The sequence below is a fragment of the Procambarus clarkii genome, chromosome 24 (genome assembly GCF_040958095.1).
Source record: "Procambarus clarkii isolate CNS0578487 chromosome 24, FALCON_Pclarkii_2.0, whole genome shotgun sequence".
In the NCBI taxonomy this organism is placed as follows: domain Eukaryota; kingdom Metazoa; phylum Arthropoda; class Malacostraca; order Decapoda; family Cambaridae; genus Procambarus; species Procambarus clarkii.
Window position 1 is genome coordinate 11,680,112 of NC_091173.1, and position 14,766 is coordinate 11,694,877.

Below are 14,766 nucleotides of genomic sequence, written 5' to 3' on the forward strand. Positions count from 1 at the left end.
ACTATGTTGATAGAAGTTCCAATCCACCTGTAGACAGGGATCTCACATCAGCTTGTATTTTATACAAGGATAAGATTTGATAAATTCAGTTATCTGACTGAACACTGGCTCTGTTTAAATCAGAGATTTAAACATACATAGTCTAACCTAGTACCATAACTTAACAGCCAATATGTACTTATACTATAAACAACAAATTAAATTGTAAAAGTATAATAAATGACCTTAAATGTAGTCTAAATACTGTCAAGTACTAGAAATTATATTCAATTAAATGAACTTATATGATAACTTAAAAATTAACTAAGCAAACAATTGATAACTTAATTTATATATTCAAATATATATGCAGACATATTCAATTTATATGATACAGTTAGCTTGAGTGAATCTCTTCCCACGCTATGGACACTTGTGAGGTTTTTACTTATTGAGGCTGAATTCTTTTCTGACAGAATGGACACTCATGAGGTTCAGTGCTTGGATAAGATTCACAGCTACACTACAATTTTAATAAACTTACTGAAATGTGAGGCTTAGCCTCGCTTTTTAACCAACAGACAGATTTATAGGATATTAAAGTTACACAAGCATACAATTGGCCAATCATACACTAAATAACCTTCAATATACTTCTCTGCCAGTCGGGGTGCCTGTCTGACAAGTTTGCCAGACTGATTAACTCTCTTGTCGAGTTTAGGCACGATATTTTGCTACAGCGTTGCTGTATGATGATCTGGTAGCGTTGCTACGTGATTATCCTGCAGTTGCAGAAGAATGATTCGAGATAAAAGTTTATGAATGAAGGTGGAGGAAACCGTGTCACTGATCTCCACTATACACTCTATTTTATGTGAATGTTCACGGATTTTCCTTGTAGATATTGTCCAGGTACTCCCCCAGTTCTAGAGAGTATTCACTGGCGATAAAAATGTTAGATAAGGTGTCCTTGAGCTGGTAATGTTCGCTAAGGATCAGTCACTTGTTCACTCATTTGTAAACAAACGCGGAGTGCCGCGAGGCATCGTCGTGGGCGCTTCTCGCCCCCCGAGAGCCTTCCCCCTCTCCCTTGAGAGGTAGCTTGCAATGAATATTGATTGATTATTTTTACAGTCTAGACTTATGATTAAGATAAGATGTGATTATAATATAATTAGATATAAGATTTAAAGATTATAAGTAGTATTTGAAAGTACCACTGAATCTTATTAAGGATTCGATTTTTAATCCTACCGGATGTTGAATCAATGTTCCAATAGTTTTTTAATTAAGAAGTCCTTCTAGAAGCTTCTGGATCCTTGAGAAATCATGTACAAAGTCACGTAGGCATCAAAAGGGCCCCTGTTGCGTACGTGTTCATGGTGCCATTGTCATCCAGGATCAAGCTATAATGAATCTTTAATGATTCAAATATGATTTTTATACGATTTAGATATGATTTTGATATGATTTAGATATGATATAGAAATTATACATTTCTTAGATGATTATTAGATATGGTGGGTAAAAATTTCCCACATCTTCCAGAGGGAGAGAACTGGCACAGAGTCCAATACTTAGGACAATAGTAACCATATGTATTTATTTACTCTCCATTGGATTGATAATACAAGTGCAAATTTTGCTTGCACTTTTCTGCTGCTGTCCGTTGTGGACGATTGTGTCTGTTAGGAGTCTGTGGGTCTTGTGGAGTTAGAGTGTCTTGAGGTCTCTCAGGATCTAACTGCAGCTGGCTCACTGATTCCATGTGGATGAGTTTGTCCAATGTCTTCAGGGAAGTTGTTCCTTTAGACAGGATTTTGACTATTCTCAAAATCCCCTGACTATCTGGATGGACTGAGACAACTTTACCTAATGGCCAGTCAGCCCTAGGGCCATCACTGTCTACCAAGACAATATCGCCAGGTTGGAGATTAGCTATATTATGTGGGACGTTGGCCCCATAGTGATGTTCTCGTAGAGATGTAAGATATTCTTTTGTCCAAACATCATTCCATTTTTGGATTATGCTAGACAGATGTTTATACCCCTGAACCAACTCGCTCTGACCCACATATGAGGGATCTCTGATCTCATCATCCACTAGAGATGGTACTGGAGTCAGAAGTCTTCCATACATTAGGTGGGCAGGACTTAATGGCTCATGTTGAGTAGGATCCTCAGACAAGTAAGTCAACGGCCGGTTATTCACCCTTGATTCTATTTCCGTGATTACTGTCTGGAGTTCTTGAAGATTGATTTTCTGACGGTGTAGAGATTTTCTCAAGGATCTTTTTACAGTTCCTATTAACCGTTCATAAAATCCTCCGTGCCATGGGGCTCTCGGAGGGATAAATTTCCATCTGCAATGACGCTGTTCCAGTGTGGAAGTAACTGCAGGATGGGAACAGATTTCCCGTAGACATGCTTCTCCAGCTACCAAGTTTGCTCCGTTATCTGAAATCATCAGCTTAGGGCATGATCGGCGTGCTGCGAATCTGCGGAAAGCTTGAATAAATGATTGAGCAGTCATATCGGGTGTTACCTCTAGATGTACTGCCCTGGTGGTAGCACAGGTGAACAGACAGATGTATGCCTTGATAGGTTGCTTATCTGCAGTCCCTGTTAGATATATTGCTCCTGTATAATCTACTCCTGTCGTTTCAAAAGGTTGTAGATGGACCACTCGTTCCTTTGGTAGGGGTGGTGGCCCTGGATAAGAGCAAGTTCTTGCATCGTACCTTCGGCATATCATGCAATTCTTCAAGATTGATTTGACTGACTGTCTTCCCTGAGGAATCCAGTACTGCTGTCTGATTTGTGTGAGTGTGTCTAACACTCCTCCATGTTTGATGATTTGTTGATGTGTATGCAACACAATCAACCTTGTGATCCAATGATTTTTTGGTAAAAGCCATGGATGCACGGTATCTAGATTAATATCTGCGTGTTTAAGTCTCCCTCCACAACGCAGAATGTTGTGATTTTCTTGGTCTATCCACAGACCGAGATTGTGTTTTAACTTATGCGGAAGATTTTCATAGTTATTCCCATAAGTTTCTCTCTGGGCTTGTCTTACCCAATAGATAAGTGCATCAGGAAAAGTGTATTTTATACCTTTTTTCCTGAGATAATGAAACACGTTCTGTGTTACATTGATTAATTTGATGAGCGAGGAGTAACGAGTACAATCCAAGACTAATATTTGAGCTTGCTGCCTGGTGGTAGTTATGGTTTGTGTCGTAATGACGTGTGGCTTTTGTTCAGGCCAACTACCATTCACTAACCATCGAGGCCCATGAAACCAAATATCTGCCTTTGCAAACTGTTTAAATGTCATACCTCTTGATAAGAGATCAGCTGGATTATCCTTTGTTGGTACATGCAACAATTGAAAGCCTGCGGAAATTTCTTTAATTTCCGAGACGCGATTTTTTACATATGGAGTTGGACAGTTGTCGTTTCGTACCCATTGTAAGACAGCTTCATTGTCAGACCATATAATGACATCTTTGATGTTCATGGTAGACAAGACTTGTTTGATATGTACTGCTAAGCGTGTGCCAGTTAACAGTGCTGTTAGTTCCATCTGAGGCAAAGTTCTCTTTTTTAATGGAGCGACTCTGGCCTTAGAGGTGATAAGATATGATTGATTAGAAGTCACTAAGTAAGCACAAGCTCCAAAAGCTTTGGCTGACGAGTCTGCGAATACATGTAGTGATACTTCTTCATTTTCCTCGACTATGTGTCTCGGAAAGATTATCTTTTCAACTAAAGTTTGTTCTTGAGCCACTTCCATCCAAGCTTTTTGTAACTGGATTGGTAGTGGATCATCCCAACCAACCTTAGCCTTCCATGCTTCTTGCACCAATAAACGCCACTTGATAGTCAAAGGATTTAGTAGACCCAGTGGGTCGAATACTTTGCTAACTTGTGAAAGCAAATCCCTTTTTGTAGTGATGTTGTAATTTACTGGCACAGATTTGATCGATATTGTGTCCGAGATTAAATCCCAATCCATACCTAACACCTTTTGTGATTCTGGTACGTGATATTCAGGGTAATCTCTTGCTATTTGATTATTCAATGTTGCATTATTAGAGGCCCAAGATTGTAGTGGCATGTTGGCACCTTGTAGCTCCTTGTTGGCCTCTTGATATAATTGTAACAGTTCAGTAGTACTGTTAACTGTCCCTTGAAAATTATCTACATATAGATTTTGACTGATTTCAGTCTTACAGGGACTTGATGATTTCTTCAGATGAGTATCTAGAGTTGCTTGCAACAGAAATGGACTGCTTGTCGCGCCGAAAAGAACTGAAGAGAATCTGAAAGTCACTACAGGACTATTGACATCTTCTGGGTTCTCTACCCATAGAAACTTAGTGAAGTCTCTATCTTCTTCCTGCAAGCCAACTCTTAGAAAGGCCTTACTTATATCTGCTGAATACGCATATTTGTTAAGTCTAAACTTCAACAGTATGTCATACAATTTCTGAGTTAGACTTGGACCTGTTTGCAAACAATCATTTAGACTGGTTCCTTGGGGTCCAGATTTAGAGCTACAATTAAAAACTATCCGTAAAGGAGTCGTTTTTGATTCTCTCATTACAGCCATGTGTGGTAAAAAATGGCCTGTTTGCGTATTGTCATGTTTCACGACTTCGATGAATTTATTCTTTAATTGTTGAGCAATAATCTCATGATAGAGTTTTAAATGCTCAGGCCTTTTTCTTAGCTTTGCTAATTGAGATTTAAATTGACTATAAGCCATGTGATAATTGGTAGGTAAGGTTTTATGGTTGATTTTCCATGGTAGCCTTACCCAGTACTGTCCATCATAGTACTGTACAGTTTCTAAGTATTGATTATATGCACAGACATCATCAGGACTTGGTTGTTCAGGAATTATTCCTATGGCATCAAGTTCCCACAATTGAGGTACAGATTCTAATCCATCATCAATCATGTGGGGGATTTTAAGTGGTGACTGTTCTTTGCCTAGTCATGCCACTATTACAGTTTCTGTATGATGTGATTTTTCAGGAGTTGAAGGTTCAAGATCTAGTATAGGTCCTGTCATCAATATGCCTCCTGCTGATTTGAGTATATTCATACCCATAGATTCTTCTGATCCCAGAATGAATCGATGATAGTAGTCAGCTCCAATCAGGATTCCGATATCCCCTATGTAGTCAGAATCAAGTAGAGGATCTGCTAATTGGATTCCTTTTTCTTTTAGGAATTTAATTGTGGCTGTCAGACCAGTCACTTCCATTTCAGTAGGAATTTTATCAACTACTATGGCTTCTACTGTCCTTTGGGATGTACCTAGACAGACATTGAGTTTTACTACTGGAAAGGTTCTACGACCAGAATTAGTAAAAAACCCTGATATGGAGGTAGATACTTGCTTTGAAGATTTAAGTTGTAAATCTTCTGCCATCTTTTTACTGATAAAGGTTTTCTGTGACCCTTGATCAAAAAAGCCTCTAGTTGGAATACAAATTCCTTGATTGCATAGTTCTAGCTGTGCAGTAGGCAATATGGCTGCTGTAACAATTTCTGTATCCAAGTCGTTGACATTGCTCATTACTGTACAGAATTGTACGGCTGTTGTGGTATTATCATCTTTGGGCTTTGCCTGAGATGCAGGTTGATTATTGGAAGTCTGGGATCTGGATTGAGTGTTAATATCACTACAGAGTGCTGTGTGATGTACACTTTTATGACAATATTGGCAGTTTTGCAATGGAGTGTTACACTCACTTGTATCGTGCTTCCGTAGACAACGGATGCACCTGCTTGGAGATTTCAGTCGATCGATTCGACTGGCACGGCCTTCATAAACTGTGCATTGATAAATGGTATGTGCTTCTTGACAGAATAAACATTTTGGGGCACTTGTAGCTCCTTTTGTCTTATCTGTCTTAGGAGCTTGGTTTCCTACAGTTCTGTTAACTGTGGGGGATATAGCATAAGAGCCAACATTATTCTGTTTCCACTTTGCAGAAGAGTTTTGTTGCCTTGATTTTTGACTGCCATTTTGGACATTTTTGTTTTTGTCCGTAGATTCACCTTTGGGGATTTTTTCTTGAGATCTAAGTTTTCCTCGGCTTCGTAATCTTTGTACGTAAGCTCGAAGTCCATCAAAGATTTGGCTTTGTGATAAGATGTTGTTACAAGTATGTAAAACTTGTAGGTAAGTAATTACATGCAAGTAGGTGATACAAGCATGTAACACTTGTACTCCTCCAAGGATTTCCTTAAAGGATGAATTGTATCTGTAATAATGTGTATCTACATTATTCATGATGTGATGAAGCATTTTGCTTTTTCTTTTTTTTTCTCGGCTTTGCCTTTTCTATTAAGTAAGTCTCTTTGAGATGCTTGATTAATTTCAGATTTTCTGAGGCTGCTTTCACTCCAGTGAAAGCATGAGATTAGGTGATCAAGACTATATTCTTGGATTAAGATAGTTATCTTAGATGGATGATAATATTTGTATTGACATTGTCAATGTGTTGTTAGCCTTTCAGATTGTGATGTGAGATTAAGATTGGTCTTAATCCCCAATTGTAGACTATTGTAGCCAAGTGATGATGACATTTGTCTATCACCTGATTTAAATGGTCTTTAGGCTGTAGATTCAAGTGAGTTTTTAGACACTTTGTGTCCTTTTCTTTTCTGTTTCAGCTGCTGGTGGAATACTGTTAGCCATTTTGACCTTTTCCGAGTTTCGGAGATTCCGAGATTTTTCTCTTTTTTCTGATAAATATGTTTGATGTTAATGTATTTTGATAAATGAGCTTTCCTGTCTACTTAGGTAATGATTCCAAAGATCGTCCTTCATTTCCTCCCTGGAATCTGGTTGTAGCAGGTGTTCAATTATCAAAAGTACTGTAATAATTTGATTTGTGACCCGAATGCACGAATGCACCAAGTTGGTAAATCCTGTAATAATTTTTTAAAAATAGTAAATGGCACTATTTTTGCAAAGTTATTACAAAATCTGTTACCATAATAATTGTTAGATAAAATACAGTAGAATGTCTACTGGTTTTACCTGGAATAGGGTTTGATACAGTTGATTATAGTTAGATTGTAATGATATGCTCTTACAGTGATGATAACACTTTTTTAAAGAATATTATGTAATGAGCAGCTCTGAAAATCAGTAGATTAGAGATAATGCTAGATAATACACTTAAATATATATGTAATGTTACCACAATGAGGTAGATAATGGTATTTTATGATTAAGATGCAGTTGTGTCTGTGACACTGATATAATTAAGTACTGTGGTTTCTTAACACAAAACAGTATCAGTTTGTTATGAATGCTTACTAGTTAATGGATATGGTGGCTTAAGCCACTGCAAACTATTTGTTTACTTAGATATATAGCTATGATAAATATTGGCTGATAGCTAGGTTAGGCTAGAATATGTAAGAATTATTCCAATGCAAAATCAAGAAGTTTCTTATGTATTTGGCACTGAAATATTCGATAAACGAATGATCATAAATATCTAGGTATAAAGGACCATTATTATCTAGGTTCGAAGGACCATTAATGTGGGAAAAACCTGCTGGGATTGATATAAGAGGAGACTACCAGGGACTTGTACTGAACTAAATTAAAAATTTACTGTCTGCAAATTAATTCAACTAAAATCTCTAGCTAGGGTTGTAAATCCTAGATCCTCTTTTCCTAATGACAAACTGTGGGCTGTAAGGGACAGGTGGGGTGAATGACTATGTTGATAGAAGTTCCAATCCACCTGTAGACAGGGATCTCACATCAGCTTGTATTTTATACAAGGATAAGATTTGATAAATTCAGTTATCTGACTGAACACTGGCTCTGTTTAAATCAGAGATTTAAACATACATAGTCTAACCTAGTACCATAACTTAACAGCCAATATGTACTTATACTATAAACAACAAATTAAATTGTAAAAGTATAATAAATGACCTTAAATGTAGTCTAAATACTGTCAAGTACTAGAAATTATATTCAATTAAATGAACTTATATGATAACTTAAAAATTAACTAAGCAAACAATTGATAACTTAATTTATATATTCAAATATATATGCAGACATATTCAATTTATATGATACAGTTAGCTTGAGTGAATCTCTTCCCACGCTATGGACACTTGTGAGGTTTTTACTTATTGAGGCTGAATTCTTTTCTGACAGAATGGACACTCATGAGGTTCAGTGCTTGGATAAGATTCACAGCTACACTACAATTTTAATAAACTTACTGAAATGTGAGGCTTAGCCTCGCTTTTTAACCAACAGACAGATTTATAGGATATTAAAGTTACACAAGCATACAATTGGCCAATCATACACTAAATAACCTTCAATATACTTCTCTGCCAGTCGGGGTGCCTGTCTGACAAGTTTGCCAGACTGATTAACTCTCTTGTCGAGTTTAGGCACGATATTTTGCTACAGCGTTGCTGTATGATGATCTGGTAGCGTTGCTACGTGATTATCCTGCAGTTGCAGAAGAATGATTCGAGATAAAAGTTTATGAATGAAGGTGGAGGAAACCGTGTCACTGATCTCCACTATACACTCTATTTTATGTGAATGTTCACGGATTTTCCTTGTAGATATTGTCCAGGTACTCCCCCAGTTCTAGAGAGTATTCACTGGCGATAAAAATGTTAGATAAGGTGTCCTTGAGCTGGTAATGTTCGCTAAGGATCAGTCACTTGTTCACTCATTTGTAAACAAACGCGGAGTGCCGCGAGGCATCGTCGTGGGCGCTTCTCGCCCCCCGAGAGCCTTCCCCCTCTCCCTTGAGAGGTAGCTTGCAATGAATATTGATTGATTATTTTTACAGTCTAGACTTATGATTAAGATAAGATGTGATTATAATATAATTAGATATAAGATTTAAAGATTATAAGTAGTATTTGAAAGTACCACTGAATCTTATTAAGGATTCGATTTTTAATCCTACCGGATGTTGAATCAATGTTCCAATAGTTTTTTAATTAAGAAGTCCTTCTAGAAGCTTCTGGATCCTTGAGAAATCATGTACAAAGTCACGTAGGCATCAAAAGGGCCCCTGTTGCGTACGTGTTCATGGTGCCATTGTCATCCAGGATCAAGCTATAATGAATCTTTAATGATTCAAATATGATTTTTATACGATTTAGATATGATTTTGATATGATTTAGATATGATATAGAAATTATACATTTCTTAGATGATTATTAGATATGGTGGGTAAAAATTTCCCACAACATTTTCCACCTCAGTAGGTGAAAAATTTAGTCTGGGAGAGAAGGAGAAATGTTGTGCATGGGAGTGAGGAGGAATGTGGTGCGTGGGAGCGAAGGCAGATCCCAAGTATTGGCTCTTGGATTCACTGCTTTAGTTCCGCTTTGATAATCTGATTATATTTCTTTTTTTTTTTAGTTTTATATTCGACCACATTCATTTATTACAGTGATGACCAGCCTATATGTGTATGTACGTTTTCTCTGTCCTCCATGAAGAGGGTTCGAGATCTGTTTGTCAAGATGTAGAGAGTTCTTTACTCACCTGTGATAGAGTCCTAGAGTTATTTTACAATGCTAATCTGGTGCTGTACACAAGACGTTCTCGTTCGGGACACGTCCTGAAATTCTCAACGGGTTCCCTTATAGTGTCTCCCGCCCTCTCTCTCCCTCTCACCCCACCATCACATCCTCCCTCCCCACCCCTCCCACCTCACCCCAAATACACAGTCCAGCATTTCCAATCAAGTAGCCAAAATGAGCCAACATTAATTAGCCAGAATGAGGCACTTTAACGTTCAGGAAGCAGCTGTGGCTTCTGCTGTTTGAGACAACATTCAACTTGTAAAGAAGGAACAATACCAGCACGGCAGCGGCTAGCTGCTTCCTGGACCATCTCACACTAGTATGTGAACACCACGTCTCCTCCTCAACACACATTTTTATTGATGATTAAGTATTTTGTTCATAAGAGATGACGCAAGTACTCAAATGAAATGAACAGGTGTTTGACATATGGTTAAGGAGCACCAGACCACCAACATGTGGTTTACCAGACCACCAACATGTGGTTTACCAGACCACCAACATGTGGTTTACCAGACCACCAACATGTGGTTTACCAGACCACCAACATGTGGTTTACCAGACCACCAACACGGAGACCTGGTCAAAGACTGCGGCCTGAGGGGGAGGGGGGGTTACTGATCTTCAGAACTACCACAAGATAACCGCTGTAAGGTACTGTTGGGCAAGTGGTTGTATTCAGACAACTGAACCAGTCCCTCAGCGAGGAGTAACTGGCACAACCAGTTCTTTCACGAGTTCGACTGGTAGTTTTGCGCACGCACGCACGCACACAGTGGACGCTGGCGGTGTTCCTGAAGCCGCTTTGTTTACTGCATATTGCGGCAAGAGAATTGGCTGAACACTGTTATCCACCAGCTTAAACCTCCAGGTATTGGCAACGAGTCTTCCTGGAGGGTGTGTGGTTATGACTGGCGGGGGGGGGGGGGTCCGGCAGAGGACGGGGTGGTGGTGGAGTGGGGTCCGGCAGAGGACGGGGTGGTGGTGGAGTGGGGTCCGGCAGAGGACGGGGTGGTGGTGGAGTGGGGTCCGGCAGAGGACGGGGTGGTGGTGGAGTGGGGTCCGGCAGAGGACGGGGTGGTGGTGGAGTGGGGTCCGGCAGAGGACGGGGTGGTGGTGGAGTGGGGTCCGGCAGAGGACGGGGTGGTGGTGGAGTGGGGTCCGGCAGAGGACGGGGTGGTGGTGGAGTGGGGTCCGGCAGAGGACGGGGTGGTGGTGGAGTGGGGTCCGGCAGAGGACGGGGTGGTGGTGGAGTGGGGTCCGGCAGAGGACGGGGTGGTGGTGGAGTGGGGTCCGGCAGAGGACGGGGTGGTGGTGGAGTGGGGTCCGGCAGAGGACGGGGTGGTGGTGGAGTGGGGTCCGGCAGAGGACGGGGTGGTGGTGGAGTGGGGTCCGGCAGAGGACGGGGTGGTGGAGTGGGGTCCGGCAGAGGACTGGGTGGTGGAGTGGGGTCCGGCAGAGGACTGGGTGGTGGAGTGGGGTCCGGCAGAGGACTGGGTGGTGGAGTGGGGTCTGGCAGAGGACTGGGTGGTGGAGTGGGGTCTGGCAGAGGGCACAGCTCTACAGCACAGTCCAACTACACCCTAAGAGACGACCGCTTCTCACGCACCGCACACTACACGCTCCCGTATTCTCACTTACTCTCTCTCGGTGCGAGAATACTCACACTTGAGTGCCTCACCTCAGCGTGAGCCTCACTACACCACCACCCTCCATGGCTCTCTGCCGCTCACCTCCAACAGGCAGTCAACCCATTTAACAGGACTTTAATGGCAGGCAGTCAACAGGACTTGAAACTATCACTCTCACTCAGAGTGTATGTGTGTGTATGTGTGTGTGTGTGTGTGTGTGTGTGTGTGTGTGTGTGTGTGTGTGTGTGTGTGTGTGTGTGTGTGTGTGTGTGTGTGTGCGTGTGTACGTAATAGCAATAAGTTTGGTCTCTTGCAGGAAGATTGTCTGGTTTACCTTTCTCATGTAAACCACTTCTACCCTGAGTCTCCCTCTCTCCCTACCCTTTCCAGGTACTTGCCTCCACCTATCAATACTGTTGAACACGCTTCCGCTACACATAAAAGAGGCATAACTGGCCGACCTCTCACAGTGTTCAAGAGAAAACTCGAAAAAATCAAGTCCAAAGGATACCTGATCAACCAGGAGACAGACCGGGCTGCGGGGACATTGATCCCCTCCCCCCCCCCCCCCCCCCGTCCGCAAGGTAACCGCAAGGTAACCACAAGGTAATCCCCACTTCAGCCGATTGAGTGATTGATGAAGATTAAGCCACCCAAGAGGTGCCACGGGCATGAATAGCCCGTAGGTGGAATAGATGTTTGGAGTGAATGTGATCTTGGGCCTCAGAGTTACAGCCCCGCTCCTGTGCCAGTCAAGTCCACTACGGGCTCACCATAGCCCGTGCTACCTGGCAACTTTTTCTTCCCAGAAGCTGAATCTAAAAAAAAAACCAAGATGTTTGGTCGTGTAACATCTTGAAGTATCTGTAGACTTGCCATACAACAAATAATCCAGACGCAAAAAAATAGTCACAAAACGAAATTTTCAAACAAACGAATTGAGAACATTTAAAAAATTCCTTCGATTTCAAATGATCATTTAAGTTTGCAATACTCCCCTCACCCCCCCCCCCCCTCTGACGCACCCAGGTGTGTTCCTACACCTTAATTGCCCCCCCATTACAATCGTTGCAAGTTGCAAATCAAGTGATTTCAGTAATGTGGATTTTTTGAGGGGTTTGGGGTGGTGATAATTGCGTACGTGTATTATACAACCAATTTTTGGTGTATAATTTTTGTATTTGGTGTATAATTTTTGGTGTACTTCCGGGTCAAAAGAGTCGTCGTCCTCTGCTGACACAAACACGACGCTCAATATTCTGAACACAAAGAGGAATATTTCAATTGTTTAAGAATTGTTTTTTGTTTACCGAAATGACGTCACTGACAAAAACAAAAAATCCTTTTCATTAATTCTAATAAAAATTTAACCCTTTATTTGAAATAAAAATGACAAAAAAAATCTTTTGGTTCCTATTTAATTTAAAAATGAAACAATTAAATTTGGCATAATACCTTTGGTATTTCACCTTGATATAATGCCAGACTAAAACAGCCGTAGTTGGTGTACACTCATTAGCCTCTCTATAACTATTGTCTCCACTATAATGTCATTCCACTCTTAATATAAAAACCTAAAACAAAACAAAAAAAGAATTCAATAATTTGGTCATAGCAAAGGCTCTATTGAACAGTAATATTGCGAAGGCTTTCGCACTTTTGTTCAAGAGGACTATCACCACTGAGGTAGGTAGGTAGGTAGGTAGGTAGGGGGGGGGGGGGGGGTGGGGGGGGGGGGGTGGGGGGGTGGGTGGGTGTGTGTGTGTGTGTGTGTGTGTGTGTGTGTGTGTGTGTGTGTGTGTGTGTGTGTGTGTGTGTGTGTGTGTGTGTGTGTGTGTGTGTGTGTGTGTGTGTGTGTGTGTGTGTGTGTGTGTGTGTGTGTGTGTGTGTGTGTGTGTGTGTGTGTGTGTGTGTGTGTGTGTGTGTGTGTGTGTGTGTGTGTGTGTGTGTGTGTGTGTGTGTGTGTGTGTGTGTGTGTGTGTGTGTGTGTGTGTGTGTGTGTGTGTGTGTGTGTGTGTGTGTGTGTGTGTGTGTGTGTGTGTGTGTGTGTGTGTGTGTGTGTGTGTGTGTGTGTGTGTGTGTGTGTGTGTGTGTGTGTGTGTGTGTGTGTGTGTGTGTGTGTGTGTGTGTGTGTGTGTGTGTGTGTGTGTGTGTGTGTGTGTGTGTGTGTGTGTGTGTGTGTGTGTGTGTGTGTGTGTGTGTGTGTGTTGCTGCAACACAATAGCCGCCAGGTTTGTACCCAATACACGTGAAACACACGCGAAACACACACACAATGTCGCCAATTTTGAACACAGGACGTAACACAAGACGTTTGGTAACACAACACGTTTGTAACACGTGAACTTACACAACACCTGCACCAGTAACATTTCCTGAAGACACAGGAAATCTTCAAAATACTCACCAGACACTGACCCACCCCCCTCAAAAAAAAAACAATTCCTCCTTCACTGTAAGAATATATATGAATTGTGAGCCTTATTGAACTAACCCGTCCTCCTAATAGAACGTCGCATTTTGACGTATGTCGTGTACCCAAGGGTAAATAAAAAAAAAAAAAAAAAAAAAAAATTGTACTAGAGAAAATGGTAGCGGCTCGCGAAATTGACATTCTGTCCCGTTTTCTGTTCTGGGTCTATTGGTAGGTTAGGATAAGGGCACTTTAGTATGGCAGTTTTTTGACGTTGGGGAACCTTAGGAGGAACATCACAGGTGGAGGAGGGGGGGGGGTGTATTGTAGTTGATTGAGAGGGAGGCAATAAGCAGTCAATCACCCTTGCCGAGTGCCTTTAGTGCACGGCAAACCAGCTACCCTCAAACATATTCAAATTGAACAACTTCATTCATTCAAAAGAAATGTGTCTTCCCCCCCTTTCCTTCCCTCTTGGCAACCGCCTAAATGCTTCCGATAGCTTGTATATCGGTCGACTGCCACGATTTTCCGCTCGCCAAGCTAAATAACGGCCAGAGTAAATAACGGCAAAAATTTTGCTCGCCATGATTTTGTGATTTCGCGCCTGACCGCTCGTCTCCGTCTGAGGGATCCTGGAGCGCGCTCATTGGCCGGACAGCGCTAGTGACGTCACTTCCTGGAGCGCATTCATTGGTCCACACCAAACGACGTTTTTAAACGGTGGTGCGTATCGACGTTATACTCTTGCGGTCAGTAGTTTGTCTGAGGAAGTGAAATGAGATTATGCTGAGAGGAGGAGCCGAGAGGAGGAGCCGTGAGGATACACACAGTGTATGAGAAACTAATGAGTATGAGAAATGACTGTATGAGGAAAAGTGGAGTGACCGTATGAGGAAAAGTGGAGTGACCGTATGAGGAATTGGGGAGTGACTGAATGAGGAACCAAGGAGCGGCTGTGAGGAAGCCATGACTGAGCATGAGAAAGTGAGAAATGTACAAGGAAGCGTGCTGTGACTATGATGAAGTCGGGAAGTGTTAGAAGGCGCTGGCAGTGATTTGATCGACTGGGTGCATAACGGAAGCTAATGGCGGGTAGCTGTCCAACAAGCCGAGATAGAATG

General features: G+C 41.6%; 1 protein-coding gene across 2 annotated transcripts in view; it reads right to left on the reverse strand.

Moving 5' to 3' along the window:
• The window catches only part of LOC138368180 (uncharacterized), a 10,478-nt gene extending 1,026 nt beyond the window's left edge, over positions 1-9,452 (reverse strand). The window contains exons 1-3 of one of the 2 annotated variants that reach the window (XR_011229514.1): positions 8,260-9,452; positions 524-7,763; positions 1-27 (exon numbers count right to left, since the gene is read on the reverse strand). The exon at positions 1-27 is cut by the window's left edge and continues 1,026 nt beyond it. Coding sequence is in view for 1 of the 2 variants with exons in the window: in XM_069330620.1 (XP_069186721.1) it covers positions 1,586-4,948 (3,363 nt within the window). In the remaining variant the exon portion in view is untranslated. The other variant, XM_069330620.1, reaches the window with a different exon arrangement.
• Between the last annotated feature and the right edge of the window lie 5,314 nt (positions 9,453-14,766).